At 55.7% G+C, this 18198-nt stretch overlaps 9 protein-coding genes across 9 annotated transcripts; 4 read left to right on the top strand and 5 right to left on the bottom strand.

The window, feature by feature from the left end:
* Window positions 1-112: 112 nt before the first annotated feature.
* On the top strand, window positions 113-936 carry KRP23_10602 (uncharacterized protein; the record flags this gene model as incomplete). The annotated part of the gene is made up of 3 exons (XM_067881070.1): window positions 113-460; window positions 517-591; window positions 649-936. 3 exons carry the CDS (start codon window positions 113-115, stop codon window positions 934-936), a joined length of 711 nt encoding a protein of 236 aa, XP_067741351.1.
* A 49-nt stretch (window positions 937-985) lies between these two features.
* Window positions 986-1439, bottom strand: KRP23_10603 (uncharacterized protein; the record flags this gene model as incomplete). Its single annotated transcript, XM_067881071.1, has 2 exons — window positions 986-1064; window positions 1123-1439. The coding sequence occupies 2 exons, from the start codon at window positions 1437-1439 to the stop codon at window positions 986-988; spliced, it is 396 nt and encodes a 131-aa protein (XP_067741352.1).
* Window positions 1440-1692: 253 nt separating this feature from the next.
* On the bottom strand, window positions 1693-4434 carry KRP23_10604 (Chitin synthase; the record flags this gene model as incomplete). Its single annotated transcript, XM_067881072.1, has 1 exon — window positions 1693-4434. The coding sequence occupies one exon, from the start codon at window positions 4432-4434 to the stop codon at window positions 1693-1695; it is 2742 nt and encodes a 913-aa protein (XP_067741353.1).
* Window positions 4435-7236: 2802 nt separating this feature from the next.
* KRP23_10605 (Citrate synthase, mitochondrial) lies at window positions 7237-8718 on the top strand (the record flags this gene model as incomplete). Its single annotated transcript, XM_067881073.1, has 1 exon — window positions 7237-8718. The coding sequence occupies one exon, from the start codon at window positions 7237-7239 to the stop codon at window positions 8716-8718; it is 1482 nt and encodes a 493-aa protein (XP_067741354.1).
* A 602-nt stretch (window positions 8719-9320) lies between these two features.
* KRP23_10606 (uncharacterized protein) lies at window positions 9321-10547 on the top strand (the record flags this gene model as incomplete). The annotated part of the gene is made up of 1 exon (XM_067881074.1): window positions 9321-10547. One exon carries the CDS (start codon window positions 9321-9323, stop codon window positions 10545-10547), a length of 1227 nt encoding a protein of 408 aa, XP_067741355.1.
* Window positions 10548-10693: 146 nt separating this feature from the next.
* On the bottom strand, window positions 10694-12176 carry KRP23_10607 (RuvB-like 2; the record flags this gene model as incomplete). The annotated part of the gene is made up of 2 exons (XM_067881075.1): window positions 10694-12088; window positions 12174-12176. 2 exons carry the CDS (start codon window positions 12174-12176, stop codon window positions 10694-10696), a joined length of 1398 nt encoding a protein of 465 aa, XP_067741356.1.
* A 257-nt stretch (window positions 12177-12433) lies between these two features.
* On the bottom strand, window positions 12434-15284 carry KRP23_10608 (Transmembrane protein 260; the record flags this gene model as incomplete). Its single annotated transcript, XM_067881076.1, has 8 exons — window positions 12434-13162; window positions 13248-13475; window positions 13542-13967; window positions 14047-14178; window positions 14247-14317; window positions 14384-14475; window positions 14554-14635; window positions 14729-15284. 8 exons carry the CDS (start codon window positions 15282-15284, stop codon window positions 12434-12436), a joined length of 2316 nt encoding a protein of 771 aa, XP_067741357.1.
* A 41-nt stretch (window positions 15285-15325) lies between these two features.
* Window positions 15326-16197, top strand: KRP23_10609 (V-type proton ATPase 16 kDa proteolipid subunit; the record flags this gene model as incomplete). Its single annotated transcript, XM_067881078.1, has 3 exons — window positions 15326-15414; window positions 15526-15644; window positions 15770-16197. The coding sequence occupies 3 exons, from the start codon at window positions 15326-15328 to the stop codon at window positions 16195-16197; spliced, it is 636 nt and encodes a 211-aa protein (XP_067741358.1).
* A 1352-nt stretch (window positions 16198-17549) lies between these two features.
* KRP23_10610 (V-type proton ATPase 16 kDa proteolipid subunit) lies at window positions 17550-18133 on the bottom strand (the record flags this gene model as incomplete). The annotated part of the gene is made up of 2 exons (XM_067881079.1): window positions 17550-17977; window positions 18103-18133. 2 exons carry the CDS (start codon window positions 18131-18133, stop codon window positions 17550-17552), a joined length of 459 nt encoding a protein of 152 aa, XP_067741359.1.
* Between the last annotated feature and the right edge of the window lie 65 nt (window positions 18134-18198).

The following is an 18198-nucleotide window of genomic DNA, read 5'->3' on the forward strand; positions in this document are numbered from 1 at the left end:
CTTCTCTTAAACGTTCTTATTCTTTTTGATCTTGTAGTCTCGTGAAATAATACGCGTTGATTGGTCTAAATCGTGGCAAATTTACTTTGGCTCACTTACATGTAGTATCATCATGGGGCGGTCGCAGGTCAAGTATCGCGCGACGCACGGGCGTGGCCGCGGTCGAGGAAGAGGCGACACAGCTGGGGGACGCGGCGGTGGATCCTCAAGAGGCAGACCTTCCCACCTGCGTAATTTGGGCTCCAACGCGTTCCGCTTTGAGGAGCGCGAGGCCACAGACGTCGACGAGCAAGCGGCAGAAGTCGGAGTCGATGGCGGACGCACACAGTTCTTTGCATCGGAGCGCAGCTACAGGGAACAGATGGGGGCTGCACCTGGCGAGCACTTCCAGAGCCGTGTCATGAAGCAGTGGGAAGATAAGGACGCGGCTGCAGACGACGGCGGAGCTCTCGGAGTGCTGGTACGTCGAATTCTGCAGTACTTTAAAGCCATTCGCTCACGTGTTGCATGTTGCAGGACTTGCACTGGATCGCGTCGCAGTTGGAGCTCGTGTCGCCCGATATTCGGTACCGGATGGACCCGAAATACTGCGTGAGTTTGTGCAAAATGCTGTAGTTCTGGATGAAGATCTGACGCATGTTGTGACAGATTGACTTGCCATTCGAGCCGCAGGGTGAAGAGCTGGAGAAAGAAGCTGTTAACGAAGGAACGAGTGCGGCGGATCCTGTTGCTACTGCTACGACGGCAGCACCAGCAGAACTATCGAAGGGAGACGCGGACTTAGACTTTTTGCTGCATCTGAGCGCGTCGACTTCCAGTGGTGACAAATCGGTAGTGAAGCCGGCGATGCCTGTTGCTGCAGCACCAGCTCCTACGAGGACTCCTGCTGAAACGGAACAACTCGAAGAGTGGCTGGACGACGTCCTGGACATGTAGCAACATTATCAAAAGCACTGCATCTTGCTAAGATCTCGATGCATTGACACTACGGCGTTGGCTTCACTCGGGCAAAGTAGATGACGTCCACACCCTTGCATCTCCCCCAGCGCTTGGCTCCTTCGAGCCTACAACGACATCCATGAGCACTTTCAGCAGTCCAAAGGTCCTGAACCAGCATCGTACCGGATCCTGAGACTGTCCTCCTCTTCGAACATAAACGTCCACTTGATGCCGGAAGTGTCTCCATGAATGGCGATCCCGTCCTCACCCTGCAGCGTGTACGAGCCCTCACTCGCGACAACGTGGTGGAAGTCCGACGTCACGTCCGTCTCGCCTTCTTTCGACACCAAGTGGAACTTGTACTTGTCGCCGGACTCGAACGTGAGTTGCAGCTGCACACGTTGGTCCTTCACGGCCTGCGACCAGTCGAGCGCCGTATTGCCGAAGGCCTCGTTGCTTTCCCAAGTCCCGAGCAGCGAAGTCGCAGCTTCCAGCGCCATTTTGCTAATCAAAAAAAGATACGCGACCCCTGAGGACTAAAATGCAAAATTAGAATTGTATGGCGATGTCGGCGATTTAAAAACGTGCTATCGGATATGTATCTTGATCTACGAAAGACTTGACTCACTACTGCTCGACATGTTCGCTTGTGCTAGTGTGGGTTTGGTTGTTGCAGCTTGTTGCTGGGACCTCTCTGTGTGGTAGCTGCATTCGATCGCAGCAGAGCACTGAGGTTGTCACGTTCCTCTCGGCTTACGCGGCCGAGGAAATGTCGTTGTTGGTACGTACTGATGCGTTGGTACGTCCGGAAGCGTACGTGCGCTGGTCCTCGACTAGAGCAGCGTAGTGCTCGTCCAGCTGAATGTACGAGTTCTGCGGGTAGCGGCCCGTGCCGTTGCCGCACTCGGTCTTGTCAAGAACACGACCGCGCAGTCCATCCGTGTGAATGTAGACCCAGTGGCCGATGCAGCCCAGCAGCCGGCACGAGTTGAGACTGGCCACGAAGTAGTACAGTATAGGCATGTACGTCGACGAGTCGGTAAAGTACACGACGAAGAGCGCCAAAATGAGGTTGGAGAACGCCCAGGTGAGCAGCACGTTGGTGCGGAAGGCCTCGAAGTTCTTCTTCCGGTTGTCCGTGCGCTCCTTCTCTTCGCGGCGACGCTCCTCCATCGCACGGCGCTTGGCAATCACATCCTTGAAATCGCCCTTCTCAGTCTCATCCAGGGAGGCGGCCAGCAAGGGGTCATCGTGCAGGCCCTTGGTGCCCCACGACAAGTCTTGGAGGTTGCAGAACGAGTAGATGGTAAAGATGTTCACAAAGCTCGGGATCAAAGCCGTGTAGTGCGTGAACGTCATGAAGATGTGGTGCATCTCGCCATGCAGCGCCGAGCCAATGAAGTACACGCCGACGGTGAGAATGGAAACCACGATGGAGTTGATCGTTGCCGGCGTCGAGAAGAAGATGCCGAGACCCACCAGCGACGACAGCATCATCATCACGCCAAACACGGCGCCGACGAAGTAGTACGTGAGCTTCATGTGCTTCGGGTTGTTGCCCAACCCAATGATAATCAGCATCAAGAGGCCGAACAGGTACGCGAAGTTGTAAATGTACACAGCGCAGTCCAGCACGGTCTGGGAAAAGTCCGACGTGTCAATAAACTGGAGGCGGTTCTGTTGAAAGCCTTGGAACACGATGAAGAACAACGCGAGGTACAGATTTGCCGGCAAGAAAAAGCCGAACGCCGTGTACAGCAGGTGATAACCGTAAAAGACCAGGAACGCCACCTTACGCGTGAAAGTGTGCGAGCTCTCCGAGTAGATCCGTCCCCAGTTCCAAATACTGAATAGTGTAGCGAAGAACGCGCCGTTCAGCCAGCGCTTGCGTTGCGAAATCAGCCCCACAAGGTCATGCGGGACATCCGTGCGAGCGACAGCGTCCTTCACGTAGTGCATCGTCCAGTTGCAATTCTTGCGCGCCACCACTTCAAACGACAAGATCCGGTCCTCGGCCAGGTACATGTTGCCAATGAACGGTCCGAGCACGTCCAGGTCGACGTTGAGAGTCTGGAAATACGCATCAAGCGGAGCTCCGCGAATTGCTTCATACCGGTAAGCTGAAAACGCCCCAGGCAGCACACTGATAAAGCCAAAGCAGCTCTCCAACGACTTGTCGAGGATGTTGGAGATTTTGTACTCGAAGTGCTGCGCCGAGATGACCCAGTTGCTCAGATTCTCAAAAGGTTTATCCACCGTCAACTGTCCGCACGCTCCTCCAATCTGGTGGTTGCGCTCAAAAGCGAACAGCAAATGGTACAGAGCCGACTTGGTGAGCATCGTGCCCACGTCCATCACAGCTGTAAACTCGGGCTGGATCTGCTCTGCAAAGGCGTTGAAGTACCAGTGGTGCGAGTCCAACTTGTTGGACTTGGTCTCCTTTAGCGCAAACACCGTCTGAATAGGCAGCAGACACTTCCCGTTCACCGACAGCTGCAGCGTGTGCTCGAACAAATGACATTGCGCGCCAATGCCGGCGCTGTTGATCGTCAGCAGGTCTTCGTCGTACAGTCCGACGGCCTCGAGGTAGTCGAGCATCTTGTCGTTCACCTGCTCGCGGCCGTCCGCCACGATGCAAATGAGCACGTTCTGCCACACGTCGTTACCCTTGAACGTCTCGGACAGCGCCTTGTCGTGGCCCGAGTCTTGCTCCTTGAGGTACGTCAAGTTGTTGGCCAGCTTCTTGAGCGTCGCCTTGAGCTGCTGCGGGCCTTCGTTGTACATGGTGATGCATATCATTAGTCGAGGGCGACGGCCAGTCTCGACGCAGCGGAGCCGGTAACCCATGTTGGAAAAGTCGATCGGGTGCGGACAGTACACAGGGGTATACCACATCCGACGCGCCTCCTCTTCGTCCAGATAGGGCCCGACCCAGTCCTCGTCCCAATTGGACACGGGGATCCCCACTTTGTGCACCCCCGGGCGCGGGTGCTTCTCCTTGATGCGGCCTTCAATCCAATCGCACAGTCTTGCGCACCAGTTGAGCGTCTCGAAGCCTTTGCTCGTAAGCAAGTTGCAGATTTTCGGGTTGGCCTGTCGTTCGGCCACATTGGCCATGGCGTAGCCTCCTTCGAGGTACAGCTTAAGGGCGTCGCGATACCTTCGCGCATTTAGTGCCACTGCGGCGCGGTCGAGCGTCACGAGCGCCTCCTCCACGGACGGGATCTCGCTGTACGTGCGCACGAGGTCCGTGGCGCTGGCGTACGACTTCATGCTCGAGATCATCTCTTGCACGCTGCCCGACGGGAAGGCGGCGCCCGTGGGGATGTAACTCGTGACGTACTGCTGCGAGCCGCACGAGCGGATGCTGGGCGGGGGCAGCGGGATGCCGTCGTACTCGACCGACATCATGGACGAGCGCGGCGCCTGCGAAATGGGGGGAAGCCCGAAGCTGCGAGGCACAAAGCCGGAGGAAGGGGGCGGGCCGCCGCTCATGGGAGCTTAGGCGTCTGTCGTGGCGAGTTGCACCTTTTCGCTTGCGAAGTTGGCGCACAAATGCGAGATGAAGAGCGCCTCGGCCCGAAATGTTGCGCTTGCTGCGGCAGAGACTGCGGTTTCCTGAGCCTTGAAAGCAAGCGATCCCTGCAGCCAGGTAGACGCAGACATCTGGTTCATCTCTCTTGGAAGGCAACAAGTGGCTGGTGAACTGAAAGGAAACCAACGGATGGGATCGGTTACGGCATAGAGCGAGTGCGATACCAGAGCCCGTAGTTGCCGCCGGACTGGCAGGCCATTGCATCAACGGAGAGACACGAAGAAGTTCGCGCCTGCGCGCAAATTCTTCTCGTTGCGCTGAGGCAGAGGCCTCGAAGTGCGGCGTTCGTCGACAGACCCAGGGCGGACATTGCGGTACGAAGTGGATTTGAATGGGTACACTCGGCTCGGCAACGATGAGTTCTGATCTCGAGGAGCAGAGCAATTGTGCGGATCGAGTGAAAGCCAACGCGATGCAATTTTGCTGCCTCGTGCGTCCGATGGATACAAACTCGCTGCAAGACACATCCAATCGGACGCGGAGCATAAGAACTTCCAATCGCCTCTGCCAGATGGCTCCCGTGACGCAAAAAATACGAACAGCAAGTATCTTCCCTCAAGAATTGCCAATGCGCGACGCACCAAAACCGGCAGCTCTGCGACGAAGGCACCTTGAGCTTAGCTCGAAACGCTTCTCGTCCACTTACTTGAAGACTCAGAGATGCATCATTGAACCTACCCATGCAGCAAGCACCAGTTGCTTGACCGCGCTTCGGCTTCAGCTACAGGCGCTGAGACTACGAGTGACCGCACGGCGATGGAGGCAGGCACTCACACCCGCTCAGGTAGTGAAAGGGTACCAGTACTTTGCAGCGTGGCCGATGAAATGCGAGCGCCATACGATTTTGCCTGTCAAACCGGCAGCATTGCAAACGCGTTGCAACGACGCCTTCAACGTAGCGCTGCAGCCCGCAGAACTCAAAGTCTCCACAGCACGTAAACTGCACTTGGTCTCCATGGGTCACACGACCCCAGTCATTCATGCGATCCAGACGCAAGGCTGCGGCAGCGTTCGAGGATGGCCATCACCAGACGAAGCAATCCAGGTTTCCACCAGCATCAAGCGGCCTCCTCCGAGTTCCGGCGCAGTCGATATAGGTGCCGACGAAATTGCCTCTGTAAAGCCGAACACACAAGACGCCCCACGAACTTTGCTGTCAAGCCACGATGAACTCTTGCCTCCTGCAATTCACCGGGATTATCAACGCTTGTACGATACGTGAGCAGCGCAGGCCCAGCGAGACAAGTTACGAGGCAATGGTCCGCCCCGAGCGCAACAAGTTGTCTGCTTGCCTTGCCAGGCTACAGTAAGTCTCTGCATCGGCCCCGTCCACCAGGGCAATTTGTCTGCACCACCAGGACCGGACGATCAACGACCACACCATCATCGCCACCAGCCAGCTTGAAAGTTAGCAGTCGCAGCTTATAACCATGAAGGAATCAGCAGTCCAAATAGGACGCTGGCAGTCTCCAGTGTCGTGATACGAGGCCGCGGCCTGGAAGTTCCGCTGGAAGCGCGATCTGGAAGTGGCCGCCGCCTTGCATGCTCGTGCTCGATGCGCAGCGCCATCGATTCGGAAAATGGCGGCGATTTGGCCACTGCCCTCGAGCCAGTTGCAGGATCAGCAGCGCAGGATGCATGTTCAACGCGAGTATCCTCGAGTATCCGCTGACGAGCAACAACTTGCAAGCTGTAAAGTCTGAAGCGGGCATAGACAGGGTGGTGAGCGCATCCCCCCTAGTTCCCCCCTTTTCTAGACTCGAAGTTTGCCTGAAACTTGACTGAACGCCATATTGATGCTGCTCCCGACTGCGTGTTGCAATAACCGAACTACTGCTCCCGTTCCGTACGTTTTATAATTTTATTATACACGTCCGGATAAAATGTACTATTAAGTATATAAAACGCCTATGTACAATGCACTCCGGACTTCAGTATCCTCCAGTCGGGAACAGTAGTCACCCGTTAAACAACTTCAAGATACACACGGGACCGGGCATGTCAACGTCTGCACTTGGTGCTTGGGGTCCAAGACCTGCAAACGAGCGGCGCGCGACATTCGGAACGGAAGCTGAGCTTCAAGCTCCTCTTTGCAGTGCAGCAGCCGGCGGCGCCATCAGCGCCAAGCAGCCTCTGAAGCAAATCCGGTGTCTGCCGTCAACTTTGCGGAGAGGATAGGGGCTTGGTGTCCTCGACAATGTTTGGCTCGTCAGCTCCGCCGTCTCGACGCGTGGTTCCCTAGTGCGACTGTCGTGCGGCGGCGGCAGCGTTGCGCTTCCGCCGCGGCGCTCGCGGTCATCTGCGAAAACGCAGGTCTTGCGCAGGCAGACCTCACGTTAAACGGGGATGCATGCATTGCATGAGCGAGGCCAGCGCGCCCAGCCGGAGCCGCTCCATCGAAAGCGAGGTCCGGGCTTGCGTGTCACCGCCAGCCAAAGTGCAGGCAATACCCATCACCTTCACGGCCGTGAAATTCACGGCCGCAAAGGCATTGGACCGGCCACGTACGTCGGCATCCAATCAGCGATCGCGGGCGGAACTTGCCACCTTTATGATCCGTCTTCCCTGCCATAATCGATCGCGACACACACTCTGTTACCCTACTATTTTTATTTGAGTCTCCCTGCAATATAGTATATCCCCGCGAATGCCGACCAGGTTGAACCATCGAACCGCCACGCCCGAGCCGGGGCCTACGCTAAATGGTCGCGCAGCCACAGACTCCCGCATTTCGCAATCCCCCGGGCGCCGAGCACACCTCCAAGAAGCCTCCAAACCTCCCAGACATGAGCGCCATCGTCAAGTCTCTCCGCCAGTCGGCCTCCATCGCCGCGCGCTCGCCCGCCGCCGTCCGCTCGCTCTCCACGTCCACGCCCACGCTCCTGGACGAGCTCAAGCAACAGATCCCCGTGCGCCAGGAGGCGTTCAAGAAGCTCAAGGCTGAGCACGGCCACAAGTCGCTGGGCGAGGTGACTGTGGAGCAGACGCTGGGCGGTGCTCGCGGAATCAAGTCGCTCCTCTGGGAGACGTCGCTGCTGGACGCCGAGGAAGGCATCCGCTTCCGCGGCCACACCATCCCCGACCTTCAGCAGAAGCTGCCGGCCAAGGAGGAGGGCGGCGAGCCCCTACCGGAAGGTCTACTATGGCTGCTCATGACGGGCGAGATCCCCACGGCCGCCCAGGCCGCCAGCGTCACCGCCGAGCTGCACTCGCGCGCCAAGGTGCCCGAGCACGTGCTCAAGATCGTCCGTGACCTCAAGCATGCCCACCCTATGACGCAGCTGTCGGCTGCCGTCACGGCTATGAACACCGAGAGTCTCTTCGCCAAGAAGTACGCCGAGGGAATCCACAAGTCCACCTACTGGGAGTACACGTACGAGGACAGCATGAACCTCATCGCGTGCCTGCCCGAGGTGGCCGCCCTTATTTATCGCAACACGTACTTCGGCGAGGCCAACAACGCCTACGACTCGAGCCTCGACTACTCGGCCAACTTCAACCGCATGCTGGGCTTCGACAACGCCGAGTTCGACGAGCTCATGCGTCTCTACCTGGTGATCCACAGCGACCACGAAGGTGGCAACGCCAGCGCACACACCACGCACCTGGTGGGCTCCACGCTGTCGGACCCGTACCTCTCTCTGGCGGGCGGCCTCAACGCCCTTGCTGGCCCGCTGCACGGCCTGGCCAACCAGGAGGTGCTGGGCTGGATCCTTGACCTGCAGGCCGAGTTCCACACCAAGGGACTGGAGGTGAACAAGGAGACGATCACCCAGTTCGCGTGGGACACGCTGAACGCCGGCAAGGTCATCCCGGGCTACGGCCACGCTGTGCTGCGCAAGACGGACCCGCGTTACTCGTGCCAGCGCGAGTTCGGCCTCAAGTACATGCCCAACGACGAGCTGTTCCGTATCGTGGACACGATCTACCAGGTCATGCCCGGTGTTCTGACGGAGCACGGCAAGACCAAGAACCCGTACCCGAACGTGGACTCGCACAGCGGTGTGCTGCTGCAGCACTACGGCCTGACGCAGAAGAACTACTACACGGTGCTCTTCGGTGTGTCGCGTGCTATTGGTGTGCTCTCACAGCTCTTCTGGGACCGCGCACTGAGCCTGCCGCTGGAGCGCCCCAAGTCGATCACCAGCGAGTGGATCAACAACCACTTCGCCGAGAAGAAGTAAGCAGATAGTGATGCACACAGGGAGGAGCGTGTGGCCGAACGCGTGCGAGCGGCCGCCGCGAACATACCAGCAGGAAAGTCTCGGCCGGTAGATAGGCCAGGTGACAGTTCTTTATTTGAAAATGCAGCATGCAACTTAGTTCCACGTCGTGCATGTTCTTGTCGTAGCACTGCAGCATAAATCGGTTTCGTGTGCACCTAGCACCTTTGTCGTGCTTGCATTTCCAAGGTGCTGACCATGTCCGTGCTTGGTCAAACACGTTCGTGCGCCATGTGCAAGCAAGCAGCTTCGGCGTCGAATGCAACTCCAGATCCTCGAGGAATGCATCATCAGGTCTGATTGCCCCCTCGAAGTTTTTCTGTATCTCGAACTTGAAGTGGATTAATCTTGTGATTAGTACTGTTAAACGACTTTCAGTATTCAAGTTCTAGTTCCGGCGGTTCGAGGTAGCGTTTCTTTACACCAAACAGATGGTCAGCCATCGCGATCTTTTCGGGGGCAGAAACGTGCCTCAGTACGTGCACCACACCTATAAGACGTGCACCACACCAATATGACGTGCACCACACTGCGCGATCGCAATCGTCTTTTGGCGGGAAGCAATGGAGCGCTGCCTGGAGGAGATCGGAGCGGCCGTGCTGGACGCGGGTGAGCCCATCTCGTACCGAACGCTGAGCATCCGCTCGCATGTATCCAACGCTGTCAGTGTGGAGGCGCTCGCTCACTTTTTGGCTGGGAATGAGGGCGCCAAAGGGCTGCACGTGCTGGTGACGCAACAAACCAGTTCTGAAGCCGACAAGAGCGAGACGGCGGTCGCCACGCGCGACCCACGCGCTCGTGTGCTGACTCTGACAGTTAAAGAGCAGGAAAAGGAGGGCGACGTGCTGTGCCAACAGATCTACGCGCTCTATAGCGGCGGAGACGACGCCGCGGCGGTGGCCACGGCCTGTTGGGCGCAGGAGCGTCAGGCGCGCAACGACGCGCTCAGCAGCGTGGACAAGCACGCGCCGCTGTCTGGAGCTGCCAAGGCGCTGTACGCGAGCGGCGTCCAGTGCGCAGAGGCCTCGGCGCGTCAGGACTTCGGGGAGGAACAGGGCGAGGAGACCATCTCGGCGTTTGACTCCATTAACGCGTCGGCCATTAAGAGAGCAGCACCGTCGTCGTCGTCATTCTTCAAGAGCAGTGGCAAGACTGGTTTGTCGAAGTCTGGCAGGAATGGGCGTAAAGCGAGCAGCAAAGTGGAGACGAAGAAGCTCGATATGAGCAATGTGCTGACGGTGGACAGTGATGAGGAGGAGGACGATGAGACGGACGCTCCTGTGTTTGTCAAGACGTCGAACGGACGCGGTAAGAGGATTATTAGTGATGATGAAGACGAAGAGGACGAGCCTGCGAAGGCTGCGACCACTCCCGCGCCCAAGAGCCGCAACGTGAAGCGGAAGTTGAATGCATCTCCTGCCGAGACGAAGAAGGCAAAACCGGTTGAAGAATCAGAAGAAGAGACTAGATCCAACAAGCAGCGCGCTGAGTCGGAGAACGAAGCTGACAGCGAGGTGGACGCTGTGGTAGAGGTTGCAACCAAGCGACGGGTACTAGTCAGTAAGACTCGCATTAACGAGCAGGGATACATGGTGACGGAGAAGACGTACGAGGAGGTAGAACTGACGCCTGAGGAGATCGAGAAGGAGCAAAAGGACGCCAAGAAAAAACTGGACGAGAAGAAGAAGAAAACTGCCGCGGAGAAGGCTGCAAAAGCCAAGAAAGAGGCCAAGAAGCACAGCGGCCCGCCCAAGCAGCGTGACTTGCGCTCCTTCTTCTCGGCTAAATGAACAGCGCACTATAAAGTGTAGAAGCAATGCAAATAGCAAAGCAATAGTAAGAGGGGATTTCATTGTTATAGGTCACACAAGGCGCTGGCAACTGGAGCAATAGCAAGATCACCTGTGCTCCTTGCTCCAGGACTGCCTGTCCTCATCTACTTCTCCATATCCTGATCCTCGTCTTCTTCGTCGTCCACCTCGTGGAACATGAACTCGCGCTGGTACTCCATCAGGAACTGCGTGGAGCGCTTGACGTCGGCAAACAGCGAGTAGACGCGCTTGATATCAGGCACATCCACCTCGGTGCCCTTGCGCTTTAAGCACACGAGCGACGCTGTGATGATCATGTGGATAGCATAGCGCAGCGACGTCTCCACGGCGATGCGAGTGAGAAGGTCCTTGGCCTCCTCCGTCATTTCAACGTCTTCCTCTTCGCAGCGAATGATAAGAATCTTGCGCATCTCGGACTCGCTGTACGGCTTCGTGGGGATGATCATAAGGCGGTCCAACAAGTCGATGGGAATTCCGTGCGGACTCTTGTAGTTGGTACCGCGGATACGCGTAATGCCGCGGTTGGTAGCGATAATTAGCACAGGGGCCATGTCGCTTTCCAGCGCACGGTTGAGCCACGAGAAACACTCGATGTCCAGCATGTGCACTTCGTCAATGAAGAGCACACCTGGCACGATCGTAGCCTTGCCCTCTTCACGCCACTCCGCCACCTTGGTGTCAATCTGCTCACGGACTTCGTCCTTGATCTCACCCGTGTCACCAGAAAAGAGTGCGAGGAATCCCTGCGAGCGTGAGTTGATCACATCAATCTCGTGCAGCGACACCACGTGCACCACCTCCTTCCGCTTCTGCAGCTCCCCCTCGGGGCACTGTACGAAGCGCGTCTGGGCACCCATCGCATCATAGTCGCGGGAGCGCGTGAACGAGCGCCCCAGCTTGGCGATCTTGCCCGACTCCTTGTTGATCGTGATCACGTCGCCCGCCTCAACCTTCTCCTTGGTCAAAGAGTCGATCATCTTGGCTCCGAGGTCGTACACAGTCTCCATCTCTGTCGTGCGGAGCGTGAGGCGACCGACCTTATCCCCTACGCCACCGGTAGGGGTGTCCACCTGAATCTCGACAACTTCTCCCTCAATAATCTCCGTCTCCTCCATGATTCGCACGCCAATGGAGCGCCGGAAAGCCTGCGTCAGCGCCTCGGTCTTGCTCATCTCCAGTGAGAACACCTCACTACCGGCGATAGTAGTGAATGGCGTATCCTCTCCCAGAGCCTGTGCAATGCCCATAGCAATGGCCGTCTTGCCAGTGCCAGGCTTGCCGGCCAAGAGAATGGCGCGGCCGGCGATGTTGCCTTCCTCGATCATCTTGGCCACGATGCCAGCAGCTTTGCGGGCCTCCGTCTGGCCCACCATCCCCTGTGACGACATCCGCGGCTCCAGACTGTCATCCAGACCCAGGCCACGGATGTGCGAGTGGGCGCCGATGCGCTCGATGCGCGTAATGTCCTTCACTTCCGCTTGCGTCTTGACTGTGCCTGACTGGAAGCGGAGAATTGCAATTGCGGAGGTTATACGGGGCGGCAGAAGGCAATCGAAGCGATAACAAGGTGGTGGAGGTGCGTACCATGATGGATAATGTGCTTGTACGGGGTGAAGCAAGCTGAAGACAGCGGAGTGACGACGGGAACGAGGTCGCACTGGTGACGCTTTGGCACTTGTGACTGGTGTATCTTTCGACGGATCCAGAGCCAAGCGATGGAGCTCTCGACTAAGTACGAAAAGATGCAATATTCTAGCGCTATATTTTGCATGGCCAATGTGAAATTTAGTTTAAAGTGTCAGTACTGACAAATTGCCATGTTGAAGTGCATGTAGCCATATTGGTTAGACTTGTCTCCTCTTCTTGCTCTTCCTTTTGGCCTTCTTGGTCATTGGCTGCGAAGGTTGAGCTCCTACGAAGTTCTCAAATACCTTCGTGTCGGGATCTTGGCGCAGTCTCATGTCTGGCAGCAGCGCTTCGATCCGCCGGACTGCATGCTGTCGCGCCTCCGTCAAGGTTTTCATTAACTTCTGCAACTGCTGAAGCTCGGTCTTCTCTTCGCGGCTCGATCCATGCCGTCTCTGTTGCTCTTTTAACGGAGCTATCAGCGGCTCCATGAGCTCGAGTCCGTCTGAGTACCGCATGGCGGCAAGCGCCGCGTTCTTGACCACGTCGTACGCTTCGTACGTGAGTCCCCACGAACCATTGCCCACTGTTGCATCTGCTTCCACTTGACTCAGCATTTGCCATGAGTGGTGCATTCCGAGTACGTACGTGGCGGCTTCACTTGCGTGCTGGACAGCTCTTCCACGCTGGAGCCAGTGGCTCAAGGCATACAGGGCTCCTTGGTAGCACGCGTCGTTCGCGATGGTAGCCGACGCAAATTCCCAACTCCCCGGAGGGTACAGCAAGGGGCTGAAGTTCACTGGAGGTGATGGCACTACTTTCCACTGCGCATAGATAACGTCGGAGTCTGCTGTGGTCGACGGTGGCAAGCTCACTTTCCAGACCAACCCATGAGGTATGAGGGAAAAGCCGAGATACTGGCCATTCGGAGCGATGTCTTCGTCATTCTACAGTACAATACGATTAACGCGAAACAAGCACGATTAGAGCAAGCGCTTGATACTATAGAAAGTAGTTTCACCAATTTCTTACCACCGCGTGCAGGTCGAGAAAAAGGTGATCCCCGTGCCGCCCCATGTTTGCAGCCAGGAAGTCGTGCAAAAGCCGCGCGTAACCTGGTGAGCTTTTCACCGTAGAAACCTCTCGTTGTACTGGTGGGAATGCAATTGTTGGATACAGCGAGTGTTGTCGAGGAAACCACGGAAAAGGTAAGAGCTGGAGGCTCAAGTGCGTTACGTCAGGCCTGACGTTTTCGCAAGCCTGCCCAAGAAAAACAAATCTATGAGCCGGACATTTTCGAAAGCACCTTATCTCTAGCAACCATACCTGAAGGTAGCGTAGCGAGTTCCAATTGATATCTGTGTATGAGAGCACCACTGCATCACGTGGGACGACTTGGAAGATTGCCTCACCGTGTCTTCGGATCATATCTCCATTCATATCGTCACCAATTGGCTGGTTTCGCTGGTATTCAGATGCCACTAACACCATGCAGATCGAGCAACGGACAATCTTTGTCAAATTGTCATCCGCAGCGACAAAAGATGCAATTTTTGACGTGATAGCAGCTAGTCCGATTCCCAGCCAGATAGCTAGAATTGAGTTCGGCTGCATATTGAAGCGACTTGAGACCGCACGAGGCATTGGCGAATCGAGCGGGAGATTGGCCAAGGAGTGAAATACCAGTAGATAACACACCATAGCGGACATCTGTGCATACCCGGCGTGCCTATACCACGAAGATTGATGATGCTGCAAGTAGGAATACGTACCACATACATTCGTCGGTTAGTCTCAGTGCACAGCTTCATCAGTACGAGCTGATTAATACCTGTGTGATGTTGCTGGAAGTTCTTCCAGGAAACAGGAGTATTTTGGCACCGAAGCACATCAGAACAAGTCCCATCCAGTGGAAGTCATCAAAACAGTCTGTGCCATAGGCTTCCAAACGAAGCAGAAGGCCCTGAAACAAGAAATGAACGTTAGCTATCATGTTTCCTCAGCTCATATACGGAACGCGCGCATCAATACCTCCGACTCTCCTGACAGTGGCGAAAGTCGGAATGTTCCGTACTCCTTCCGACGTACATGATCAAACAGTCCTGTGATACCAAAACTAACTTATTAGCTGAAAAATACTTCGCCTGCGAGCACGTCATGGATCGAACCTCCCAGCGTAGACGTATCGCCCCACGAACCGGGTGTTGGCTCTTGCGCGGATACAAAAGTTTGCAGATAGATGGACAAACCAACTATAAAACTATCTCACAACAAAGCAATGTGAGAGCCTATTTGAGTATACTGGTACATATGTAGCAGCAAAGCAGTTAAGACTTACACTACTGCCATCAAGAGAAGTTCCACCACGCGAAATCGACGCGTCCACAAAACTAACAAAATGTATGGGACTTCGAACAACACTAGAATGCAAAAAAATAACCGCATAAACTCATAAGCAATCTCAGCAAAATGCCTACAAATTCATAGTTCCAAGATGCAGCTCCATTCCTTACCGATCGTGTGTTGATTCGCAAGTCCAAGCCCGCACACGAATGCTCCCAAGCAGGCATTCTTCATCGTAGGCTGCATAAAATGCCTTACCACCAAAACATGTAGCGCCCCCACGAGTAGATTATTCAGTGCAAACACTTCAAGGCCCGTTGCGTACTCCCACGTGAGTTTGGAGAGCGCAAAGTTGAGTCCCGCCGCGATTGCCTCTACCGACGAGTTCCTGGACGTCAGCAAGTGCACAGTGTGGGTCACACACGCCGATGCACCTGCCGCCATGACGGCGTTCACTGCATTGGCCAATTGCACGAAATGTACCGAGTTGTCTCCATCACCAGCAACGCCGCAATACTTTTTAGTTGTCCAGTGCACCAGCCGCAGCAACGAGAGCAGCAGCGGATACCCAGGAGGGTGCGCCACGCCTCCCACGCACGCTTCGGCCAGTAACTCACCGCTGTCTCCTCCCGGAAGTCGGTCCAGCGGCCTCGACGTCGTGTACACCAACAGCGACAGCAGCAATGTCCACAACCACGGCGATGGCATCTTGCGGTTGATGCGCATCTCCTGAAGATACTTTTTGTTCGCGCAACATTCATCGAAGAATGTCGTCTGAAGGTGAGAGAACTAGATCCAAGCGTCGGTTCAAGGTCTCGAGTCATTTGCGTTCCGGACGAGTAGCTCAGCAGATCAGGTAGGTCCGGCGATCTGTTCTTGCTTTACGGAGACGCTGAGAGGCTGTATGAGAGAGAGAAGGGGCTAACGTATGATGGTTGCGTATGTGGTGCGCTCTGTCCCTATTCAGTCGTCCAATCCAGAGATCTTTTGAAGAAATAATGCTGGCTCAGCTCGTAGCAGACGTGTGCCCGTCGTCGGCGTCGTTCTTCGGCTTCATGGGGGTCGCTTCCGCCCTCGTCTTCGCCAGTACGTTGTCTGTAGCCGTGGTAGTGGCAGTGTAGCAGTAGCTGTTGGACTGCTACAGTGCTATTTGCTGGGTCGAAGAGTGAGTTTCTAAACTGTTGCTGTTGCTGTTGTTGTTGCTGCTGCAGACCTCGGCGCCGCGTACGGCACGGCCAAGTCTGGTGTGGGCATCGCGTCGATGGGTGTGATGCGGCCCGAGCTGGCCATGCGCAACATCATCCCCGTGGTCATGGCCGGTGTGCTGGGCATCTACGGTTTGATCGTGGCGGTGATCATCCAGGGCTCAATTGACCCTCCGAATGGCAACTCGCCCAAGTACGGCTCGTACTCGGGCTTTGCACACCTGGCGGCCGGTCTGTGCTGTGGTCTGAGCGGTCTGGCGGCCGGCATGGCCATCGGCGTGGTGGGCGACGCGGGCGTGCGCGCCGTGGGCCAGCAGGAGAAGCTGTTCGTGAACATGATCCTGATCCTGATTTTCGCGGAAGCGCTGGGTCTCTACGGCTTGATCGTGGCGCTCATTCTGTCGCAGAAGAAGAGCGATTGCCCGTCGGAGTAAGTAGGTGCAGGGGAACGCTTCGACGCTGCCGACGCCACGACCAGGAGTCACTTCGAATTTGGCACGTAGAGAGCAAGACCCCACTAACAACTCAACAAGCTACTTTACATTTCTATCGAGCTGGGCCTTTGGGCCGACGGCCTCGTCTTAACACGCCGCATAAACCTTTGAGTTTTCTCAGTAAAGTGGTTCTGGTAAAAAATAAATGCCTTCAGTTTGAAGCCATCTCATTCCAGAATTTGCCGAAATGGCAGTTAAGAGATAGGGGGGGGGGGGTACTTTGTGGAGATTGAAGGCAGCATGTCGGTGGGCGACTTGAAGAAGGTCATCAAGGAGGGTCTCAAATTGACGCGCTGAAAGGTGTGCGTGAAACGAGTGACCTGAAAGCACTGGCGTTTCTGGGCACGAAACTACGAGCCGTTGGACGCTGTGAGTGAAGTAGAAGAAGCTGCTGGAAAGGGGCCCGCTGATGAGCAGGGTTTGACCACTGATTTGATCACCCACCTCGGCAACGACTCGCTCTGAATGAGAGAAATCGCGATCGGATAATCTGCTCTCGTAACTTCAAGCAAGAATCACTTTGAACGGTAGCGGAGCCGAAAGAAAGAACAAGATCTGGAGTAAACCTTCTCAAGGAAGAAACTGAGCTACTGCTACATTTGCAGCATTTGAACCGCACACTACATCAGTCAAAACAAATACCATAACTAGTTTCATCTTTCAAAATCTAGAGCTGCATCGTGCACAACATGGCCTAGCATCAAACAAACGGCGTACTGCGGAAGTACTTCGAAGTACACAGCAATTATGCTACTGCAAACCTGTCAAGTTCTGTGCACGCTGTCGAAGCAATTCATGCACATAAAGTAGCGTCGTGAGCTGGTCAAAAGAGATAGATAGCTTTTTGAGCGGATAATCTGAAATGCACTTGTTGTACTCAGAGCTCAATTCTTACTATCTATGGTGTCGAATGGTGAACAGTCCAGCCACATAGAGCCCTCCATCATCTTGATTTGGCTCCCCACGCGGGCTGACAACTTGGATATCGATCGGTGATCGTGTATCTCGTTTTGTACTAGTATACGGACGAGCTAACGCCCTACCAGCATCTGATATTCGCATTGGCAGGAGCTATCGATTCCTAAGTGGCTTATGTAAAAGAGTTGTAGTATTAGTGTTATCACCTGCAGCAGCGCCAAAACGAAATGACAGGAACGGAGGCAAAGTTGATACGATCACCATCACTGCCATTCCGCTTGGCACCACCATTCTACTTCCTTCAAAAGCTATGAATACGAATGAGAGCAGTCACCATAAGCGAAAGCTCGCATCCGCCATCCACAAATGATAGCTTACTCCGACGGGCAATCGCTCTTCTTCTGCGACAGAATGAGCGCCACGATCAAGCCGTAGAGACCCAGCGCTTCCGCGAAAATCAGGATCAGGATCATGTTCACGAACAGCTTCTCCTGCTGGCCCACGGCGCGCACGCCCGCGTCGCCCACCACGCCGATGGCCATGCCGGCCGCCAGACCGCTCAGACCACAGCACAGACCGGCCGCCAGGTGTGCAAAGCCCGAGTACGAGCCGTACTTAGGCATATTTCCGTTCGGAGGGTCAATTGAGCCCTGGATGATCACCGCCACGATCAGACCGTAGATGCCCAGCACACCGGCCATGACCACGGGGATGATGTTGCGCATGGCCAGCTCGGGCCGCATCACACCCATCGACGCGATGCCCACACCAGACTTGGCCGTGCCATACGCGGCGCCGAGGTCTGCAGCAGCAACAACAACAGCAACAGCAACAGTTTAGAAACGCACTCTTCGACCCAGCAAATAGCACTGTAGCAGTCCAACAGCTACTGCTACACTGCCACTACCACGGCTACAGACAACGTACTGGCGAAGACGAGGGCGGAAGCGACCCCCATGAAGCCGAAGAACGACGCCGACGACGGGCACACGTCTGCTACGAGTTGAGCCAGCATTGCTTTTC

This window comes from Phytophthora ramorum (genome assembly GCF_020800215.1).
Source record: "Phytophthora ramorum isolate Pr-102 chromosome Unknown Phyram_PR-102_s0010, whole genome shotgun sequence".
NCBI lineage: Eukaryota > Oomycota > Peronosporomycetes > Peronosporales > Peronosporaceae > Phytophthora > Phytophthora ramorum.